Genomic DNA, 22,133 nt, shown 5'->3' with positions numbered 1-22,133 from the left:
TCTAAATAGTATTTTAAACAATTCAGCTTGGATTTATTTTGTTTATTCCATATGCAGTTAAACTATTATGCACAAAGGATTAAAACAATCAATCAAAATTAAATTGAGCTGTAAAGTTAAGAAACATTTTGGTTTCAACCACATTTGTACACCAATCATAATTCTGTGATAAAGAGTTACAAGATTGTGCATAAAAAATTTCCAACGCAATCTGAAAGTCTTAAAAAAAGATTCACCCATTAAAAGATAGCATCCAATTAAGAATTAGTTATTGCACTGGGATTATGCCACACTCAGCATTAATTTAATTTAAAAAATAAAATTTTCTGCTTGTGATCTATTAACTATTTTTATACAGTGAAATGCTTTTCTGATGTAGAATACTTGATCACATTATGGGCCTAGTCATTGAAAACAGATGCATAGTCCAGCACTGGGGCAGGACATGCAGCTGTATTAAACATGGTGTGTTTAATACAAGTGGATGCCACATATTAAGAGTTACACACTGAAAACATTTCATCACACCTGCATTATGAAACTCTATCACACACAGAAAGAAGCAATAACTGTTGAATAGAAGATCAGGCACAGCCGGATTTGGACTCCAAAAATGAAATGACAATCTTTTCACTTTATACTAACTGGTTAGTAATTTCAACTAGTTGTTAGATAAATACACAATAAAACACAGAAAATTAACAAAAGGGCACCTGACCCACAGAGCATGTTCAATATGATCACAGCCAATCCTCTATCTCAATGCCAAAATTCTACTCTTTCTCATACACTTTGGTGAGTTTTGAGCTTGGACATCTATCTCTTGTGTAAACTATTCAGTAATGTGGCCAGTGTAACCCTGTGTGATAGATAATTTTACATATTTTTATATCAAAGTAGATAATAGCTCATTTATCCACATTAATAGTGGAATTTAACTAGCTGAACTCCTCCTTCGTCAGTCGGAGCTTGTCCGGGGGAAGCCTTCAAGTACGGGCGTGGAAGGATGGTCCCTGTGTCGGGATGTGGTGCTGTACGCCTTGTCTGGACATGGCTGCTGTGAACTGCGGTGCCAGAACTGATGGGAAATCCACCAGGACTCTGGTGAAGTTGTTGCTGGACAGCATGATGGAGTCGAGGTGTGGGGCTGGCAACTGGGCTTCACCCAGGGAGAACGTCTGAAAGGTCTCGGCGTGAACCAGTCTCTGCCTTGGCAGGTCGACCAGTAGGCTGTGAGACCGCAAAAAATCCGTGCCCAGGAGCGGTTGGGCTACGGCGGCCAGTGTGAAGTCTCACGTGAACCGGCTGGAGCCGAACTGTAGCTGCACCGTACGGGTGCCGTAGGTCCTTACTGTGCTGCTGTTCGCAGCCCTCAGGGTGGGACCCAGTGCCCTGTTGCGGGTGTCGTAACTCGGAGGTAAGCCGCTGATCTCGGCTCTGGCGTCGACCAAAAAACAGCGTCCCGACCGCTTGTCCCACACCTACAGGAGGCTATCCCGATGGCCAGCCGCCGTAGCCATCAGCGGCGGCTGGCCCTGGCGTTTCCCAGGAACTTGCAGGGTGGGCGACAGCGGCGGGCTTCTGTGCCCCACCGCTGGTGGTAGAAGCACCATTGTTCTTTGGTCTCCTTACCCTTCCCTCCGGGGCTAGTGGGCTCTGCTGCCGGGCCTGGTCTGGTCTGCTGCTGGGAGGGTGGCCTGGTGATCTGTGTGACGGATGCCCCACTCTCCTTCTTGGCTTTCCACAGCAAGTCCGCCTGGGCTGCCACCTTCCGGGGGTCACTGAAATCCGCGTCGGACAGCAGCAGGCGGATGTCCTCGGGCAGCTGCTCTAGGAATGGCTGCTCAAACATGAGGCAGGGCTTGTGTCCTTCAGCCAGGGACAGCATCTCATTCATCAAAGCTGATGGAGGTCTGTCTCACAAACCATCCAGGTGCAGTAAGCGGGCAGCCCACTCACGCCGTGAGAATCTGAAAGTCCTTATGAGCAGGGCTTTGAATTCTGTGTATTTGCAGTCCGCTGGGGGAAGACTGTATGAACTCCTCAACCTGGGCCGCTGTGTCCTGGTCGAGGGAGCTCACCACGTAGTAGTAACGTGTGTCCTCTGAGGTTATCTGCCGAATGTGGAATTGGGCTTCTGCTTGCTGGAACCATAGGTGAGGTCTTTTGGGCCGTCGGGGTCACCAGTTGGAGCAGTGTGCTACACGCAGTGCAGAGATAACGACACGGAGTCGATGAACTGCAGTTACAAAAAGAGATTTTATTCGAACTTTGCAGCCTCGCTTTAAAGCCTTCCTGATCCTGCCCTCCCCGGGCGCGGATGCTGTAGGGGGCACGTATTCACAGTCCTGTCCCGCGCACGGGCTTTTCCCCTTGCTGATGAAGCAGACTTGGCACCCTTTTGGGACTGGCCTTTATGCCGGCGCGCTGGCTATTTGTGAGCCGGTTCGAGTGCGCTAGGAAGTGGGTCGCCACAATATCACATTTATCCACATTAATAGTGGCATTTAACTAGTACTTGCCCACTCAATTTGTTAAGTAGCCTGGAAGTCTATGTGCATTTTTTTTCACATTTCACAATCCTATCGTATGTTGCCAGGTTACTCAGGAATATTGAATATGAATTGCCTATCCATAACCATTGATACATTTTGAGAATAGTGAGAGCCCAAGCACAGATCTTTGTGGCACACCATTTGTCTTACCCTGTCACCACAAAATACACATTTCTCTCTATTCACCGACTCTCATCCATCAATCAATTTTCAGTAGGTTATCCCCAAACCTGTTTGCACATTAATCGGTTAAGTAGGACTTTATCAAGGAATCAAAGTTGGGGATTAGAAATGGAGCAAATACTTGTGTGGGTCAAATGTATACAGGAAAGAGCAACAGTGCCTCTACTTTCTTAGAAGTTTGTACAGATTCGATATGTCATCAAATGGTTTGGCAAACTTCTGTAGATGTACAGCGGAAAGTACCCTAACTCACTGCATCACGGTCCAGTATAGAAATGGCAATGTCCCAGTACAGAAGCAGCTAGGAAGTGGTACGTACAGCCCAGTCTATATGAGGCGAAGCCCTCCCCTACACTGAGTACTTCCACAAGGAATGCTGCCACCAGAAAGCAGCATTCATCAGCAAAGACCTCTACTATCCAGAACATGCGCTCTTTTCACTACTAGAAGGTACTGTATATAATATAACCCTTAAGTCCCACACTGCCAGGTTCAGGAACAGTTATTACCCTACAAACATCAAACTCCTGAAATGGCATGGACAAATTAATTCACCAACACTCTATATTGATTCTATGATCTACAGACTCACTTTTAAGGATTCTTTATAACTCGTTCTCAGTATTATTTTTATTTACAGTTTTTTTTTTCTTTTGCACATTGGCATTTGTTAGTCTGTTTATATACAGTTTTTTATAAAATTCTATTGCTTCTTTTTGTTCCTGTAAATGCCTGCAAGAAAACAAATCTCAAAGTAGTATATGGTAAAAAAAAAAGTCAACCCAAAATTATTACTTACAGCATATGGAATTCCAAACTCCTCACACATTTCAATTGCTATTTGGTCTGCTTGTTGAATTCCTATTGATCCATCCAACAATAAAAATGTTCTCTTTAAGCTGTGGAAGGAACATCTTTTTTTAAGATTTTAAAATTTTCACATCTTGATTTCCACTTTTTTTTTTAAAAAGGCATGGCGACCAAGGGGTGATTTTTGGTGCTGGACAATTCAATGGCTTTCTCATTTTTGTCAACAGCAGGTGCTTCCAGAGCTACATGGAAAATAAATCTAATGAGCATAATGTGAGGAAGGCACCTCAACCCAACTTAATTTGTCTTCCAGAAAGATCTCATCAACCTTCCAGTACAGCAACTAATTATGTTGACCAATTCCAAAACTCTGCTTTTTTCAGTCTAGGTGGGGAATTGTTCCATGCACAGATCACAAGCCAAACAAACAAGGAAAACAGTATTTCCTATTCTGCAACCAGATTCTAATTCAATGAGTACTAGTTTTTGCATGGTGAGGACAACTTCACCTACAAATCAGAAGATTTTGGTTCAAGCTTCACTCCAGAGCCAAGTTGATACTTCAGTACAATAATGAGGAAGTGCCACATCTTCCAACATTCTATCATGTAAATAAGACATCAAACTATGGTTCTTGTATCTGGAATACACATCCTGAGGCAACAGTAAACAATTTTGCATAGTAAGAATTCTAGGTCTTCAGAACTTCTAGTTTTCTATATTTATCTCACTAGATGTTCTTTGAGCATATTTATGAACATTTATACCTCAACTAATATCATCAGAACAACTTTTTTCTTCTGACCATTTATCTCAACGTTAAATATGGAGAAGATAAAGATTTAAACATTAGCTTAATTTCTCACATTACATCAAAGTCCAAACTGAAATGCTCCAGCACCAACATAGCATGCCCACAACTCATCAACTCTTACCTGTACATCTTTGGAATGTGGAAGGAAAACGGAGCACCCGTAGGAAACCCATGCAGTCATGGGGAGAATGTACAAACACTTTACAAATAGCAGAGGGAATTGAACCTCGATATCACTGGTGCTGTAAAACATTATGCTAACCACTACACAACCATGCAATCCTATCTATAACTGAAACATATCACTAGATTTGAAATGTCTATTTCCACTTAAACGATCCCTCAAGGGTTAAGAATGACTTATTTCCTCTGCATTTCTTTAGGTTCTGAAGTGAGTGATGAGGCCAAAGTGGGGCCAATTGACTCTGTCACAGGTGGGAAGATGTTTGTCAGGGTGTCAGATAAGTAGCTTGGGAGATGGTGCATTATTTCTAAACACGAGGGAATCTGCAGATGTTGGAAATCCAGAGTAACATACACAAAATGCTGGAGGAATGCAGCAAGTCAGGCAGCATTAATGGAGAGGAATAAAGACGATGTTGTGGGCTGAGACCCTACAATGGGACTGGAAAGGAAGGGTGAAAGTAGCCAAGGGCGGTGGAGGAGGGGGAAGGTGTGCAAGCTAGCAGGTAATTGGTAAACCAGATGAGGGGGAAGGTAAATTGGAAGGGAAGGGGGGAAGGGGATGAAATGAGAAACTGGGAGGTGATAGGTAGAAAACGTAAAGAGCTGAAGAAATAATTTAATAGGAGAGGAAAGTTATCAATGGGAGAAAGGGAAGGAGGAGGGGCACCAAAGGGAAGTAATAAGCAGAGAGGGATAAGAGGGGAGCCAGAATGGGAAATGAAAAAGAGAAGGGGAAGGGGGAGAAATTACTTAATGTTAGAGAAATAATTTTTCATTCCAACAGGTTGGAGGTTACCCAGACGGAATATGGGAGGAACCTCCGCCAACCTGAGAGAGGCCTTATTGAGGCAATAGAGGAGGTCGCAGACCGACATGTCAGAGTGAAAACGGGGCGAGGAATTAAAATAGTTGGCCACCAGGAAATCCTACTTCTTATAGAAGGAACAAAGGCGCTTGCCAAAGCAGTTTCCCAATCTACGTCAGGTCTCACCAATGCAGAGGAGGCTATGGCAGGATGAAGGGTCTCAGCCCAAAATGCCAGCTGTTTATTCCTCTCTGCAGATGCTGCCTGACCTACTGACTTCCTCCAGCATTTTGTGAGTGTAATATTTCTGTCAATAACGCTGAACTTAGAGTATCTAGCTCAGGGGTCAGCAACCTTTACCACTGAAAGAGCCACTTGGACCCGTTTCCCACAGAAAAGAAAACACTGGGAGCCGCAAAACCCGTTTGACATTTAAAATGAAATAACACTGCATACAACGTTTTGTTTTGCCTTTATGCTATGTATAAACAAACTATAATGTGTTGCATTTATGAAATTGATGAACTCCTGCAGAGAAAACGAAATTACATTTCTGCATGCAACAAAAACATTTTGACCTCCGAAAAAAAGACGTTGGGTTGAAGGTTACTTTTAAGTAAAATACTCAATGTCTATTTGAGTCCTTCTTGTATTTATGAAAAACGCCAAACTTAAATTTGCCGCCAGCAGCAAACCAAAAATAACGTCAGCCAGCTGTCAACCTGAAAAATAAAAGGACTATTTCACTGAACAATGAAAACATATGAATATACGCAAAATAATAGGCAATTAAAATATTTATCATCCTTGTTCAGGTTGACTCACACCTGACAATGCAGTCGTATTCAGTAGGGATGGATCGACGCTTAGGGGAGTGACCGGGAAGGATAATGTGTTTTTTTCCTCTCTGAACTCACAGAAGCATTTCCCAAACGATGTTTGCATTGCGATGATTGCAGAATGTAAATACTCCGAATTTATCAAGTCGTGACCTTGTTTGAACTCTCTCAAATTGGGGAAGTGAGACAATGTGCCTTTCTGTAAATCTCTGGCAAGCAACGTCAACTTGCGCTCGAATGCCAAAACATCCTCCAACATGTGCAGGGCTGTACGTCCTTACCCCTGAAGAGCTGTGTTCAGCGTGTTCAGGTGCGCTGTCATGTCTACCATGAAGTGTAGCTTTTCCAGCCACTCTGGCTGTTCCAGCTCAGGAAAGGTGAGCCCTTTGCTGCCCAGGAAAGTTTTCACCTTCCAGACACGCGACAAAGCGTTTCAGCACCTCCCCTCTGGACAGCCAGCGATAAAAACACGTTGTAGCGGTGTGCTACACGCAGTCAGTAAACTGCAGTCAAAGATAGCTTTATTCGAACTAAACAGCCTTGCTTTTAAGCCTCCCTCAACCCGCCCCCCATGGGCGCGGATGCTGCAAAAGACACGTACTCACAAACCCCCGTAGGCTATCTCCCTTAGCCTGAACGCTGGCTAATTGTGAGCCGGTTCGGATGTGTCAGGAAATGGGTCGCCACAACGTCTTATTTAGATTGTACAAGATCACCATAATCTTCAAATTTAGATTTACATTTCAAAAACTAACAAACCAACATAAAATACATTTTAATTAAATACTGACCATGTAGCGGTGTGCTACACGCAGCGCTAAAATTACGACACGGAGTCGGTAACTGCAGTCGAAGGAAAAAACTTTATTCGAAATCTTCAGCCTCACTTTTAAGCCTCCCTCAACCTGCCCCCATGGCGCAGTAGGCTATCTAATTGTGAGTCGGTTCGGATGTGCCAGGAAAAGGGTCGCCACAACCAATTATTTCTCAAAGCAACAGGGAGCCGCAGCACAGACGTAAAAGAGCCACATGTGGCTCCGAAGCCGCGGGTTGCCGACCTCCGATCTAGCTGAATGAACTCAAGGTTCTTAATGCAAACCTTAAAGCTCCTTCTACATTTTCAGCTGTCATGAAAGAGAGATTCCCTTTAGTAAATTGGATTTTCATACTTTTTTTCAGAAAGGCTTTGAAACCATCCTTGAATCAAGTCCTCTGTTCACTCTTTTGTAATGAAAGTGGGTCACATCGCCCAATTAAGCAGCTGCCCCAATTAGCCTAAGATTCATGGAAATAGATAAAAAGGTATAAAAAAGAAATTATGTTTAAATGAGTAACAGATTTTATATTTAAATGAAATGCATAACAAATTAGAACAGTACCAACAGCACTACAGTACCATAAACTATGTATTGGTTCCTAATAGTTATCAATGGAGGAATACACCCAGTGTACATTGCTGTGTTCTTTTGATTCACTGTAAATGAACAAAACCAGTGCAGACACCTAGTACATTTAACGGACTGCCTTCACGTAATGCTGTTGACAGTTGAATCCTCCAAATCTTCATTTTATTTGTAACATTCAAGATGATTGTCTACCTTCAAATTCATCGTAGTTCCTAACCTGAAGAAGTAAAATCATTTTGTAGTCTAGTACTTCCAAATTGACATTGCATTTGCCTTCCTTACTGACTCAACCTGCAAGCTAATCTTTAGGGAACCCTGCACAAGGACTCACACCCCACGTACAAAATAATCTACACTTTTATTGCTTTTGCCAAACTGCATGACCACGCACTTCCCTATATTATATTTCATCTGCCTCTTTTTTCACCCATTCTCCCGATATGTCGAAGGCCTCCCAGACTCCCTGCTTCCACAAAACTACCGAAGGACTCCACAGGGAGACCGAGGGAAGAGCAGGACCCCGGAGACATTTGTGTGGGAGGCAGTAAAGACATACCCTGAGACAGATGGGGAGTCAGGTGAGGAGGAGAGCCAGGGCAGTTGGGAAGAAGGAGGAAGAATGATGCCGTTGTTAGTAAAAGGATCAGGACAAGTGCAGTATATTCCTTGCGGATCCCAGGACCTAGAAGGGCTGAAAAACACTCTGCCCAATCTACATGAAGGGGCAGGGAAATGGATTAGAGCCTTTGAAGAAGAAACAGCGGGACAATTATTGGCTATGGGAGATTTGAAGGTTGATGATAAGGTTGATGGGAACCTCCAAATTTAACGAACTAATGGAAATGGATGGCATAGTAAACTCAAATGACCCAAGAACTGATGGAGATGGGTTTGACAGAGTGAGGCAGAGGGTATGGCAGGCCCTCAGGAAGCTTTATCCACCCAAAGTGGACCCCAAAGCCTTAAAAGGGGATCCACTGGGAGACACTGAAAACCCAGCAGCCTACGTAGAAAACCAGTTGAAAAGGTGGAGACTGGAGACTGAGCAAGAGGTGGAGAATAGCTTATTTATCACCACACTGTTCCGACATAGCATTTTGGATGCAATGCCTCCACAAGTAAAATCCAAACTGGAGGAAGTGGTTGGGCTGATGTCAACGACCCCACAAGAATTTAGAGACTACATAGTCCGTGTGGTTGAGAAATACTGGAAAGACAAACGAAGGTTGGCTGAGCAGCAGGAAGAGGTGCAAAGAAAGTTAATACAAATGCAGCTTGAAGAACTCAAAAAGAAGGAAAAAGAGAAAAGCAAAAAAATGCTGCCAGCAACCACCGGTCCGAGTACAGCCATTGAACTGGACAAAGCACTGCTATATGGGGGAACCGATCACACTGTAAGACAAGGGCTGGAAAACCCCATGCCAATAAACGTCTTTGAGGGAGCATTCCCACAAATGCCCTATCAGGAACAGATTAAATTCAAACAGCCCAGACAGGACTGGAAGTTCCAAGGAGGGGGACAGAGAAGCTATGGGCAAAGGGGACCAGTGAGGAAACAGGGGGAAAGAGAAGTAGAGAGATTGTGCTGGGAATGTAATCAGCCAGGTCACATGAAAAGAGATTGTCCATTTACACTATGGCCTGTCAGGAAAGTTTATTAAGACGGTAGGGTTCTCGGGGAAAACACAGTTGACACAGTGCACGGCTCCAGTGTGGTTGAGAATGGGAAATAAAGAAATTGTTTTGCTGGTGCTAGTATTAATTTGTTAGGCAGAGATGCCTTATTGAAATTGGAATTAAAATTAGAATGCGCCAGAAATGGGCTGAGTGTGGGAAGAGCAGGGGCTCAATTGATAGTGCGAGAAGACAAGAAGGCTAATGTCTTTTGGATAGGAGACATCGCAGATCAGATTCAGGAAACCTGGGAGAAATGGAAAAAGGGCGTGCAGGCTATATTAACCAGGGCTGTAATGCCCAAATCTGAGCTACATTGTACGGTGATTTTTGACGAAACTCAGAACAGGGAGTTAGAGGAGAAATGGCACCTAGAGGCGTGTACCCAGCAGCGCCTGGAAGGGGAGGCTGTGATAATTGGAAAGCAAGGGGCAGCTTTACAAGTTAAATGGAACACCTTTTTAGAAAAATGGTACAGGATACCGGAGGCTGCGCCCCATGTTACATTGTTGGTAAACATGGGATATCAGTCTAAAGACTTAGGACCATTAGTTAAGAGTGCTGAAACCGTAACAGTGTGGAGGAAAATCACGGCAGAGGTGTGGATATCAGAAGAAAACAATTGTATTAAAATAATGGTAAGTGTAGATATGGTAGGGACAGTGAGAGAGGTTGAAATAACTCCCCAACCACACATGCCCTTGCTGGGAAAGGAAAGAGGTCAGCAGAAAGATAAAAGGTTAGATGAGTTGCCGTCTATTCTGTGGTCACAGCATGACACGGACGTAGGGAAAATAAAAACAGCCAGTCCGGTGGAAATAAGGCTGAAAAGGGCAGCAATTCCACCCCGGAGACCACAATACCCTCTAAGACCAGAAGCGGAAGAGGGAATAGCATCGACAGTGCAGGGGTTGCTTGAAATAGGAGTGCTTAAAAGAACAAACAGTCCATGCAATACCCCGTTGCTGCCAGTTTTAAAAGCAGATAAATCTAAGTGGAGATTGATGAATGATTTGCGAGCGGTAAATGATGTGGTAGAGGACTGGCCAGCGGTAGTCCCCAACCCACACACGCTTTTGACTAATGTTCCACCGGGAGCAAGTTACTTTTCAGTGATTGATTTGTGTTCGGCTTTCTTCAGCATTCCTCTACTGACCAGTGTCAGTATCTGTTTGCATTTACTTACAGAGGTGCTCAATATACCTATACCAGAACGCTGCAAGGATTTAAACATTCACCACAAGTTTTTAATCAGGTATTGAAGGCAGACCTAGAGGGTATGCCATTGGAAAGTACATTGTTACAGTATGTGATTGACCTGTTGATTTGCTCCCACAGCAAGGAACAGTGTAAGCAGGACACTATAACTCTGTTAGAGAAGCTAGCGCACGGAGGACATAAAGTATCCAAAAAGAAACTGCAATTTTGCACACAACAAGTGGAATACTTAGGCAGGGTAATATCCAAGGGAGTGAAGGCAATAGCACCAGATCAGATTGAGGCAATAACTAAGGCCCCCCAAAACCCAGACTGTAGGGCAGATGATGACGTTTTTGGGAATGGCGGGGTACAGCTCAGATTGGATAGGAGAATATGCTGAGTTTGTGGCGCCTTTGAGAAAGATAGTGAAAGAAGCAGGACATACAAATTTGAAGAATGGCTTACAGTGGAATGGAGAGGCGGAGATAGCTTTCAATACTATTAAGCAGGAATTGCAGTCAGCACCAGCATTAGCTTTGCCTGACTACGAGAAAGTTTTTTATTTCTATGTATCCAACCGACAGGAGGATCATGTTACAGCGGTTCTAACACAGGAGACAGGCACAGGAGAAGCAAAGCAGCCGATAGCAGTACGAGACTAGATGAGGTGGCCCAGGGGTACCCACCCTGTTATCAGGGATTGGCGGCGTTGTACTATGCATATGAAAAGGCATCATCTGTAACCCTGGGCTATCCTGTGACTGTACACACACCACAAAATAGCAGAGTTGCTGGAAAGAGGGAAATTTGTGTTGACGCCAGCTAGGATAGCAGCGTATCAGATGCTATTGACATTTCCAGATATAACTATACAGAGATGCACTACCAGTAATATAGCCGATTGTGCCCCTTTAGACTATGAAGGAGAACCCCATGATTGTTTAGGGAAGATGATGGCATTTGCCAAATTGAGAGCAGATTTACGGTCAGAACCACTAGAGCAGAGGTCGGCAACCTGCGGCTCCGGAGCCACATGCGGCTCTTTCATCTCTGTGATGCGGCTCCCCGTGGTTTGTTAGCTTTTGAAATGTAATTCGAAATTTGAAGATTATGGTGATCTTGTACAATCTAAAAACTTTGTGGAGACCCCATTTCCTGGCACATCCGAACCGACTCACAATTAGCCACCGTTCCGGCTAAGGGAGATAGCCTACGGGGGTTTGTGAGTACGTGTCTTTTGGAGCATCTGCGCCCACGGGGACGGGTTGAGGGAGGCTTTAAAGCAAGGCTGTTTAGTTCGAATAAAGTTACCTTTGACTGCAGTGTCTTTATTTTAGCGCTGCGTGTAGCACACCGCTACATGTTTTTTTATCGCTATTGATATACATCACCACTGCCAATGCCTGACACCCGCCAGTGCACGCTTTCTTTTAATACTTCGATCCAAGGTAGGCTAACTATGGAGTAACCTTCAACCCAACGTCTTTTTTTCGGAGTTCAAAATGTTTTTGTTGCATGCAGAAATGTAATTTCGTTTTCTCTGCAGGAGTTCATCAATTTCATAAATGCAACACATTATAGTTTGTTTATACATAGCATAAAGGCAAAAAAACCCGTTGTATGCAGTGTTATTTCATTTTAAATGTCAAACGGGTTTTGTGGCTCCCAGTGTTTTCTTTTCTGTGGGAAACGGGTCCAAGTGGCTCTTTCAGTGGTAAACGTTGCCGACCCCTGCACTAGAGGATGCAGATAAAAAGGTTCTGTTCGTAGATGGCTCTTGTTATAGGGACTATGATGGAAATCATGCAGGGTTCTCAGTCGTGCAGCAGGATCAGTCGAGCTGTAAGATTATTAGGATGGAATCCTGTCCCCAACCGTGTTCCGCCCAACTAGCGGTAATCAAAGCCCTGACAGCTGTGTGTGAAATGATGGAAGGGGAGAAAGTAGACATCTATACTGATTCGGCATATGCACATGGAGTGTGCCATTTGTTCGGGGCAGTGTGGAAGCAGAGAGGTTTTAAAAAAAGTAGTGGAGATCCCATACAACATTGTCAGCAAATTCTAAACTTAATAAAAGCCATAATGAAACCTAAAGCATTGGCTATAGTAAAATGCCAGGCACATAAAAAAGGAAACGATGTAATAACAAAGGGAAATCAAGCTGCGGACGAGGCAGCCAGAAAAGCGTCTGGGTGTACGTCAGTTGTCATTGCCCCCCCAGGTAAGCCTAACTCCAGAACCTGACGTAAAGGACCTACTTGAAATACAAGGTAAGGCAACTTTGGCAGAACAGACAATGTGGAGACAAAGGGGGGCCAAGCAGAACTCGGAAGGCTTGTGGAGCACGGAAGACAGTTTGTTGGTAGCGCCCACCCCTCTCCTGACGATTCTAATTTCAGAAGCGCATGGGATGGACCATTGTGCAAGGGGGGAAGTGATAAAGAAAATAAAGAAGGATGGTTTTAGGACACCTTATTTGCAGGCTTCAGTGGACTTTTTCTTGTCACAGTGCGAGGTATGTGCACAACCCCAATAGGCCACATTCCTGTACCTGAAGGACCATTTAAACATCTAGTGATCGATTACGTAGACATGATAAAGACAGTGAGAGGGAAAAGATATATGCTGGTAGTAATTGATCGATTTAGCAGATGGGTGGAGGCGGTACCTTCAAAATATCAAGGGGTGAAGATGGTGGTAAAATTTCTGACAAATGAAGTGATCCCAAGGTTTGGAATACCTACAGAAGTTAGCTCAGACAATGGCTCAGCTTTTATCCAGAAAGTGGTCAAACTGGTACTACAGGCGCTGAGGATAAAGCAAAGATTTGGATGTGTATACCACCCTCAGTTGCAGGGCATGGTAGAAAGAATTAATGGAACCCTAAAAGCCAAACTAAACAAAATTCGTGCAGACACTAAACTTAATTGGGTCGATGCTTTACCGTTAGCATTGATGAGTTACCGCATGCAAACTAATCGAATGACATGCCTAGCACCGCATGAGATTGCTGCAGGCTGGGAAACTATCATACCTGTGATAGGGGTAAGCAAAAATGTTGAATGGATAAACTATATATACTATAATCAGCAGAGATTCATCAACTACACCGATGATGCACTGGAGGCCTTGGGGCAACAGCTAGATGCAACTAGCAGGATGGCGTGGCAAAACAGACAGGTACTGGATTGGCTTTTGGCAGAAAAAGGGTGTGTGTGTGTAATGTTTGGAGAACAAAGCTGCACTTTCATACCGAACAATACTAGCCCAGAAGCATCATTTACTAAAGCAGTGAATAAATTAAAGAATCTGCGAACGGAGGTCAAACAGAATGCAGGATTTGAACATCAGTTTTTTGATTGGTTAGAAAGTAGACTCGGAGGATGGGGAGCATGGCTGACTAAAATAGCAATAACTGTCAGTATTGTATTGTTGAGCTGTGCGTTTGTGCTGTGCTGTTTTCTTCCTTGTCTCAAATCTCTTGTAGTGCGTGCTGAAACCAAACAATTTCCGATGCTCGTGGCAATTACCGAAGCAAGCTTAGTGGAGAAAGAAACACCGAAAATGTATCGTTACAGCCTACAACACCTGCAGGATGAACAAGAGCAAAACGACAGTGTGGGAGTAGATTGTAAGGGCTTATGAGTCTTTTTCCCTGTCTCAGGTACAAAGGGACAGGTTTTTGGCTCAGCGGCCCAGGGTAACAGGGAGAGAATACTTTCAGAAGAAAATTATAGTTTAACCCGAGATTTGGGAATAAATGCTTGAGTTTATTGGGGCTTTTGTGCGCGGACTCTTAGTCTTCTTTCTCTGTGTGAGACCCTCTGGGTCTCAAAGGGGGACTATATTGAAGTATTGGAGTATAAAAATATTATGGAGTATAAAACTTGTATCGTTTGCTGTGTAACTAGTCAGTCTGCTATGCATGTACCCAAGATGAAATGCTAGGAATGTAGAAGACAATGGTGTGTTAATATATGTTAATGAGAGGTAGCTAAGAGTGTAGTCAGCTTTGAAGTTTGCTGTTTGCTATGCATGTACCCAATTTAGTAGGAGAAAGAAATCTTAAGAATGTAGAAGATGGTGTGTTGGTGAGAGACAGCTGGGAGATGTGGATTGGAACTTGATTAAGTCAATGGGACGTACATGTGAAACTGGACCAGGATTTTGCTATAAAAAATGCCGTGTCCGAGGATCGGTGGGCAATTAGCAACTAGCTCAATGACTGTCTCAGCTTTGATTTGCAAATTAAAGTTTTAACCCTTCTTGAAGAATCTTCTGCGTCTCCTGGTCATTTGTGAGGGACGAAAAACCACGACACCATTCCACCTATTTTCATATCGTCTGCAAATTTGGCCACAAAGGCATAACTTTCTTCATCCAAGTCATTGATACACAACGTGAAGAGAAACAGTCCCAACATCAGCCCCTGCTGCACACCACTAGTCACTGGCAGCCAACCAGAAAAGGCCTTCTTTATTCACACTTCATCTCCTGCCAATCAGCCAAACTTCTATCCGTGCTAGTACCTTTCCCATAATACTACTGACTCTTATTTTGTTCAGCAGACTCATGTACAGCACCTTGTCAAATTCCTCCTGAACATCCACTGACACTCCTTTGTCTATTGTGCTTGTTATCAGCTCAAAAAATTCCAACAGATTTGTCAGGCAAGATTGGACATCTATGAGACTAAGATAGGCAGATGGACAAAAGACAAATGGAGGGCTATGGGGTAAGGGAAGGGCTACAGCAGGGGTCGGCAACCCGCGGCTCTTTCATCTCTGTGGTGCGGCTCCCTGTGGCTTTGGAAAGTAAATGATGAGTATTTAATTAAAATGTATTTTATGTTAGTTTGTTAGTTTTTTGAAATGTAATTCTAAATTTGAAGATTATGGTGATCTTGTACAATCTAAATAAAACGTGTTTTTTGTCGCTATTAATATACGTCACCACTGCCAATGCCTGACACCCGCCAATGCACGATTTCTTTAATTTTTCAATCCAAGGTAGGCTAACTATGGAGAATTCTAAAAAAAGAAAAGTGACTGAAGAAAACAGAACATTTAATGATACGTGGGCAGATTCATTTGCTTTCACTGCTGACGAGACTGGTTTACCGGTCTGCTTAATATGCAATGAGAAACTAGCAAACAACAGAAAGTCAAATGTCGGAAGACATTTCCAAAATAAACACGCAGCCTTTGCTCAAAAATATCCGGATGGAGATGAGAGAAAAAAAGCCGTTTCGGAACTGATGCGGAAGGTTGATCTGAGCAAAAATCATTTCAAGAAATGGATGAAGTCTGGAAAATCAACTACATATGCTAGTTTTGTTGCCGCTCAGGAAATAGTCAGGCATGGGAAGCAGTTTACAGGTGGTGAATATATAAAAGAATCTTTCATTATGATTTCAGCACATCTATTCACGGAGTTAAAAAACAAGAGTGAAATTGTACAGAAAATCAGGGATATGCCCCTCTCTGCAAAGACTGTCAAAGACAGAACCATAAAAATGGCAGAAGACATTACAAGGCAGCAAATTAAAGACATCAATTCAGCTGTGGCCTACTCGATTGCCTGTGACGAATCTAAAGACAAAGGTGATATTGAACAAATAGCGCTGTTCTGCCGGTATGTAAACCCTGCCGGGCCACAGGAAGAAATGATTGAGTTGATACCTCTAAAAGGCCAAACACGGGGGGAGGACATCTGTCTTGAATTGTTTAAGAGCCAAAGGAATAAAGACCACCCACCTGGTGTTAGTAGCTACTGATGGGGCACCAAGTATGACAGGAGCGCACAAGGGATTTGTGGCTTTACTGCAGAAGTCGCTGGACAGAAAGCTGCTGACTTTTCACTTCATCTTGCACCAAGAGGCACTGTGCGCTCAAACATTTCCTCCGGAATGCACAGAAGTAATGGATGTTATCATTCAGATTGTCAATAAAATAATGGCAAAAAGTTTAAATCACTGTCAATTCCGTTTGTTACTGGACGAGCTGGAAAGCGCATATTTTGATCTCCTGCTGCACAACAAAGTCCGGTGGTTGTCCAGAGGGGAGGTGCTGAAACGCTTTGTCGCGTGTCTGGAAGAAGTGAAAACTTTCCTGGGCAGCAAAGGGCTCACCTTTCCTGAGCTGGAACAGCCAGAGTGGCTGGAAAAGCTACACTTCATGGTAGACATGACAGCGCACCTGAACATGCTGAACACAGCTCTTCAGGGGAAAGGATGCACAGCCCTGCACATGTTGGAGGATGTTTTGGCATTCGAGCCCAAGTTGACAGTGCTTGCCAGAGATTTACAGAAAGGCACATTGTCTCACTTCCCCAATTTGAGAGAGTTCAAACAAGGTCACGACTTGATAAATTCGGAGTATTTACATTCTGCAATCATTGCAATGCAAACATCGTTTGGGAAACGCTTCTGTGAGTTCAGAGAGGAAAAAACACATTATCCTTCCCGGTCACTCCCCTAAGCATCGATCCATCCCTACTGAATACGACTGCATTGGCAGGTGTGATTCAACCTGATCTTGAGATGGAACTGGCCGACACAGCTGACAAAGACATATGGGTGTCCAAGTTTAGACGCTTGACAGCAGACCTTTAAGATGTTGCTCGTTAGAAGGCCGTTCTTGCTCAAAATCACAAATGGAGTGATATTGAAAACCTCCTCAAACCAGACAAACTTGTGTTCGAAACATGGAATGCTATCCCCAACATTTATGTAAACATTTAAAAATATGCGCTTGGAGTCCTGTCGATCTTTGGATCCTCATATGTATGTGAGCAGGTGTTCTCCAACATGAACTTTATTAAAAACAAACATCACACATGCCTCACAGATGACAGCTTGCGATCTTGTGTAAAGATGAAGGTGACGTCATACAGCCCTGATGTGCAGACGCTGTGCGCTGAGGACCAGGAGCAGAAATCCCATTAACCAAGTATGATAAATATTTTAATTGCCTATTATTTTACGTAAATTCATATTTTTTCATTGTTCAGTGAAATAGTCCTTTTATTTTTCAGGTTGACAGCTGGCTGACGTTATTTTTGGTTTGCTCCTGGCGGACAATTTAAGTTCGGCGTTTTTCATAAATACAAGAAGGACTCAAATAGACATTGAGTATTTTACTTAAAAGTAACCTTCAACCCAACGTCTTTTTTTCGGAGTTCAAAATGTTTTTGTTGCATGCAGAAATGTAATTTCGTTTTCTCTGCAGGAGTTCATCGATTTCATAAATGCAGCACATTATAGGTTGTTTATACATAGCATAAAGGCAAAAAAAAAACGTTGTATGCAGTGTTATTTCATTTTACATGTCAAACGGGTTTTGTGGCTCCCAGTGTTTTCATTTCTGTGGTAAACGGGTCCATATGGCTCTTTCAGTGGTAAAGGTTGCCGACCCTTGGACTAGACTGTCCATGAGCTCTGTACTAGCTTTGACTCTCAATTGCCCAAACATTTTTTTGTCATGCTGTCAAAGACTGCATTTGCGCACTGAAGGTAAAGATGAGTTTTAACAGGAAATCTAATTGAGAATCAGCTCATAAGATATGGGAAATGTGGATCATACAGATGGCGAGTGGTGTTGTACAAGGAGCTTTGGTAGAGAACCTTTGAACTGAAAATACTAGTATAAAGCCATCCTCTTGAATGTTCCAATAAACAATTAGACTGAGATCATGCTCTGTATTCACTCATTTGCAGTCTCTCACCATTAAGATAACAGTTTGCCTTTGATTTCACTTATTGCAGTGCATAACTACACATTTTTTCAGATAAAGTTCCATTCAACTCCTTTTTGCCACTCATTGAACCTATCTATATCCTAGTTGAAGGTCATAATATTTTTATTATTTATGTATTGTTTTGTTTTTCTTTTTGTAATTGCACCATTTGTTGTCTTTTGCACATTGTCTTCTCCACCTTTGTGAGTAGTTTTCCATTGATTCTATTGTGTTTTTTTTCCTATTTATTACAAATGTTCAGTTCAGTTTAAATTTATTGTCATTTAGAAACCACAAATGCAATGCAGTTAAAAAATGGGACGACGTTCCTCCAGAATGATGTCTCCCAGGAAATGAATCTCAGAGCAATAAATGGTGACGTATACCATATGTACTTTGATAATGAATTTACTTTGAATTTTGAATGTTCATGGAATCTTGTCTGCTTAAACAATTTTTGCAATACCTTGTAGCTTGTGCTAAGAATTGCTACGATTTCTTCCATGCTCCGTGAAACTAGCAGTGCTGGCAATGTTCTTCAATATGAAGACCATCACAGATCATGTCTAAAATACCTTGTTTCTTTGTTCTTGTTTCCTGTTATTAATTCCCAAGACCCCTCTCCTAAGGGTCCTACATTAGCTGTCCCCTTTTTGTCATACATGTGTTGAAACTCTGTTTTAATGTTGCCTACAAGCTCTCTCATAATCAATTTTTGCCTTATTAATTTTTTAGACTTTCACAATTGGTTTCTTAAAATATCACAATCCTCTGGTCTACCACCAGCCCTTGCCACATTGTATGCTCTAGTTTTTAAATTTATCATTATCCATGACCTCCTTTGTTCATCATAGATGGCTCATTTTTCTCATGGAATCCATGTTTCTGATTGGAATGTGGTTAACCAGTTGTTTAAATATCTGCCACTGCTCATCCACTGACCTACCCATTAATCACTTACTAATTGCACTCTTGACAAATCTATTTTTTACATTTTAACTGACCTTATTTAAGTTGAAGATACTGATTTTAGTTCAGGGATTTTTGCTCTCACACTCTATCTGGAATTCCTCATACTCTGGATCCTTAACTAGATCTTTTATTAATCCTATCTCATTACACATAGCCACATCTAAAATAGACCAATTCCAGGTATATACATTCTGCAACATACTGTTCCAATTCCACGAATTCCTCTTCTATTGGCCCTTGCTATTTTGATTTGCCCAATAAATATACAGATTAAAGTCATCCACAATAACTTCAGTTCTGGCTTTACATGCCATCAATATCTCCCCACTTATGGTTTGCATACTGATAGACAATACTTAGGGAACCCATAGATTATCTTCCACTTAAAAGACTTCTTTTCTCTATTATTCATTACTTTCACCCAAACTGATTCCACATCACCATCCACTCCACCTTTATCACAACTCAGCACCATTCCGACACCTTCCTGAATTAACACCACTAGCCTGTCTCCTTTTCCTTTTTGCCTCTTCATTCGGGACATGAACAAGTATGCAAATTTGAATTCACTGCCTTGGTCACCTTGCAACCACGTCACTGATACAGCAATTAAATCAAACTCATGATTATTACCAGTCCCTTTTCCTCTTCATCATCAATCCCAGTATTTTAGTTTTTTCCCTGGTTATCCTATCACAGACTTTCCCTTTGTTACTTTTCCCTTAACTGTACCAAAACAGAGTTCTCCCCTAGAACTTGAGTAATACATCACCCATTTCTTCCCATTTGGGAGAAAAATCTTCTGTCCAGTTATTCTGCCTAATCTGTAAAGTATTCCAAGCATTTAACATTATCATAATTAAGAATTGGGATATTATGATCAAATCTAATTAAAAGGTACCCTGAAATTTGAACAAAAAGATGACAGGGATACACCTTCACAGCTAAGTACACTCAGTGTCTGCTTTATTAGGTGCAGGAGTGGAACCTGGTGTGACCGTCTGCTACTGTAGCCCACTCACTTCAAGGTTTGACGTGTTATGCATTCAGAAAGGCTCTTCAGCAACTACTATTGTAATGCATGGTTATTTGAGTTACTGTCACCTTCCTGACAGCTTGAACCAGTCTGGCCATTCTCCTCTAACCTCTCTCATTAACAAGGCATTTTTGCCTAAAGAACTGCTGCTCACTGGTTGCATTTTGTTTTTCCCACCATTCTCTGAAAACTCTAGAGACTGTTGTGCGTGATAACCCCAGGAGATCAGCCATATCTGAGATACTCAAACCACCTTATCTGGCACCACGATCAAAGTCATTTAGATCACATTTCTTTCCCATTCTGATGCTTGGCCTGAACAACTAAACCGCTTGACCATGCCTGCATACTTTTAAACATTGAGGTTCCGCCAGATGATTGGCTGATTAGATATTTACATTAATGAGCAGGTGTACAGTGTACATAATAAAATAGCCAATGAGCATTGTTAGTGCTCATTGGAACTGGCTCATTTGGTAGCACATTTGACTGAATCAAAAGTTTGTCACGTCAATTCTCATTTCATAGACTTGAACTCAAAAATATGAATTGATATTCCACTGCAGTATTGAGGGAATGCTGTGTTTTCATTTTTCTCCAATGGGTGTAAAATCACAGGATTTACCTGGTATTCTGACCAACTTAACCCACAATGAAAAAAAAAACAAACTTTGTCATTTTCATATCTTTGTTGTGGTCTCCTCTGAAAATTGATTACCAATTCTATGAGAACATAATAATGACTACACTTCAAAAAGCAGCTTTAAAGCACTGCCAGATCCTGAAATTATGATGACTGCTACTTACATGCAAGTCATTTGTAATATGGCTCAGAGTAGACATATTTACCTATTGTACAAAATTTAGAGAAAATAGAAACAAAACTTAGACCGAGTAATACTTACTTCTGTCTTGCTTGAAGATAGATCTCCACCATTTCCACAAAATCAGATGGTGCCTTGTACCCATAACCAGGCATATCCACCACAGTAAACGCTTTTCCCACTTTAAAAAAATTCATTTTCCTTGTATGTCCCTAAAACACCATGGAAAGAGAACAACTTATGATCATGGAGTTAATTACAGCCATAAATATTAGCATTGCAAATACACTTACATTTTCACTCCAGGATTAGTTACATATGAAATGTTATTGTTCCTTTACAAATAAAATTGTAGCGATGGTTTGATTAACAAAAAAATTCACTTCCAGTTCTCAGAAACAAAGGGAAATCACAAATCAATAACTTTGACAATAACTTACAAGGTAACTTTCAGATATATGTAAATTTTGAATTATAGTAAATTTGGCATGGTAGTAAATGTTCAGAAATGCAATTGAAATCTATTCACCAATAAAAGTGGAAGAAAATCATTCGGTCAGAATTTTCAGCTCTTGAACGATAGACCACTAAGATTTTTCCCCCCACTGGCAGCTAGAAAATAATTTGCATTCCAACTTAAGCTGCAGGTTGTTAAATGAAAAGGACCACTGTGGGTCTTGCCAAATGATGAAGCAAGTCTGGCAAAGCAAACACGAAGGAAGTAGGGTAAAGTAAACTAAGTTAGAAAGGAATAAAAGGAAAAAAAGTGTAAGTAAAGCTTAGGTTTTCTCTCTGTGCAACAAGCAGAGGAGCTGTGCAAATTGTTCAGCAATATGAAAGAGTGGATTTAATTAAATATGATTCAACAGCTAAAATGATTACTTGATCATAGATAAAGGTAGTGCAGCCTATTCAACAGATTTATTTGTCCCATACACTTTCCATTAAATTGACAATGCAAAACCAGTTACTTTCTTATATCAGGTATCAGAGATAAAGCTCAACACCAGAAGTGTTATTGTAATAGAACTAAATTTAAAGTGATTCTAGTACAGATTAATATATCAATAAGTACTAATTATTTGGAGAG

General features: G+C 41.9%; 1 protein-coding gene across 3 annotated transcripts in view; it reads right to left on the bottom strand.

Annotated features, from left to right (window-relative positions):
* Nucleotides 1–22,133, bottom strand: part of gtpbp8 (GTP binding protein 8 (putative)) — a 42,565-nt gene that overhangs the window by 7,008 nt on the left and 13,424 nt on the right. For all 3 annotated transcript variants that reach the window (XM_059968069.1, XM_059968067.1, XM_059968068.1), the window contains exons 5-6: nt 21,125–21,255; nt 3,538–3,637 (exon numbers count right to left, since the gene is read on the bottom strand). In XM_059968069.1, coding sequence (XP_059824052.1) covers nt 3,538–3,637; nt 21,125–21,255 — 231 coding nt within the window. The remainder of the gene's footprint in view (nt 1–3,537; nt 3,638–21,124; nt 21,256–22,133) is intronic.

The sequence above is a fragment of the Hypanus sabinus genome, chromosome 4, assembly GCF_030144855.1.
Source record: "Hypanus sabinus isolate sHypSab1 chromosome 4, sHypSab1.hap1, whole genome shotgun sequence".
NCBI lineage: Eukaryota > Metazoa > Chordata > Chondrichthyes > Myliobatiformes > Dasyatidae > Hypanus > Hypanus sabinus.
The sequence above is the reverse complement of the archived record's forward strand: the minus strand, read 5'-3'. Positions and strand labels throughout refer to the sequence as shown.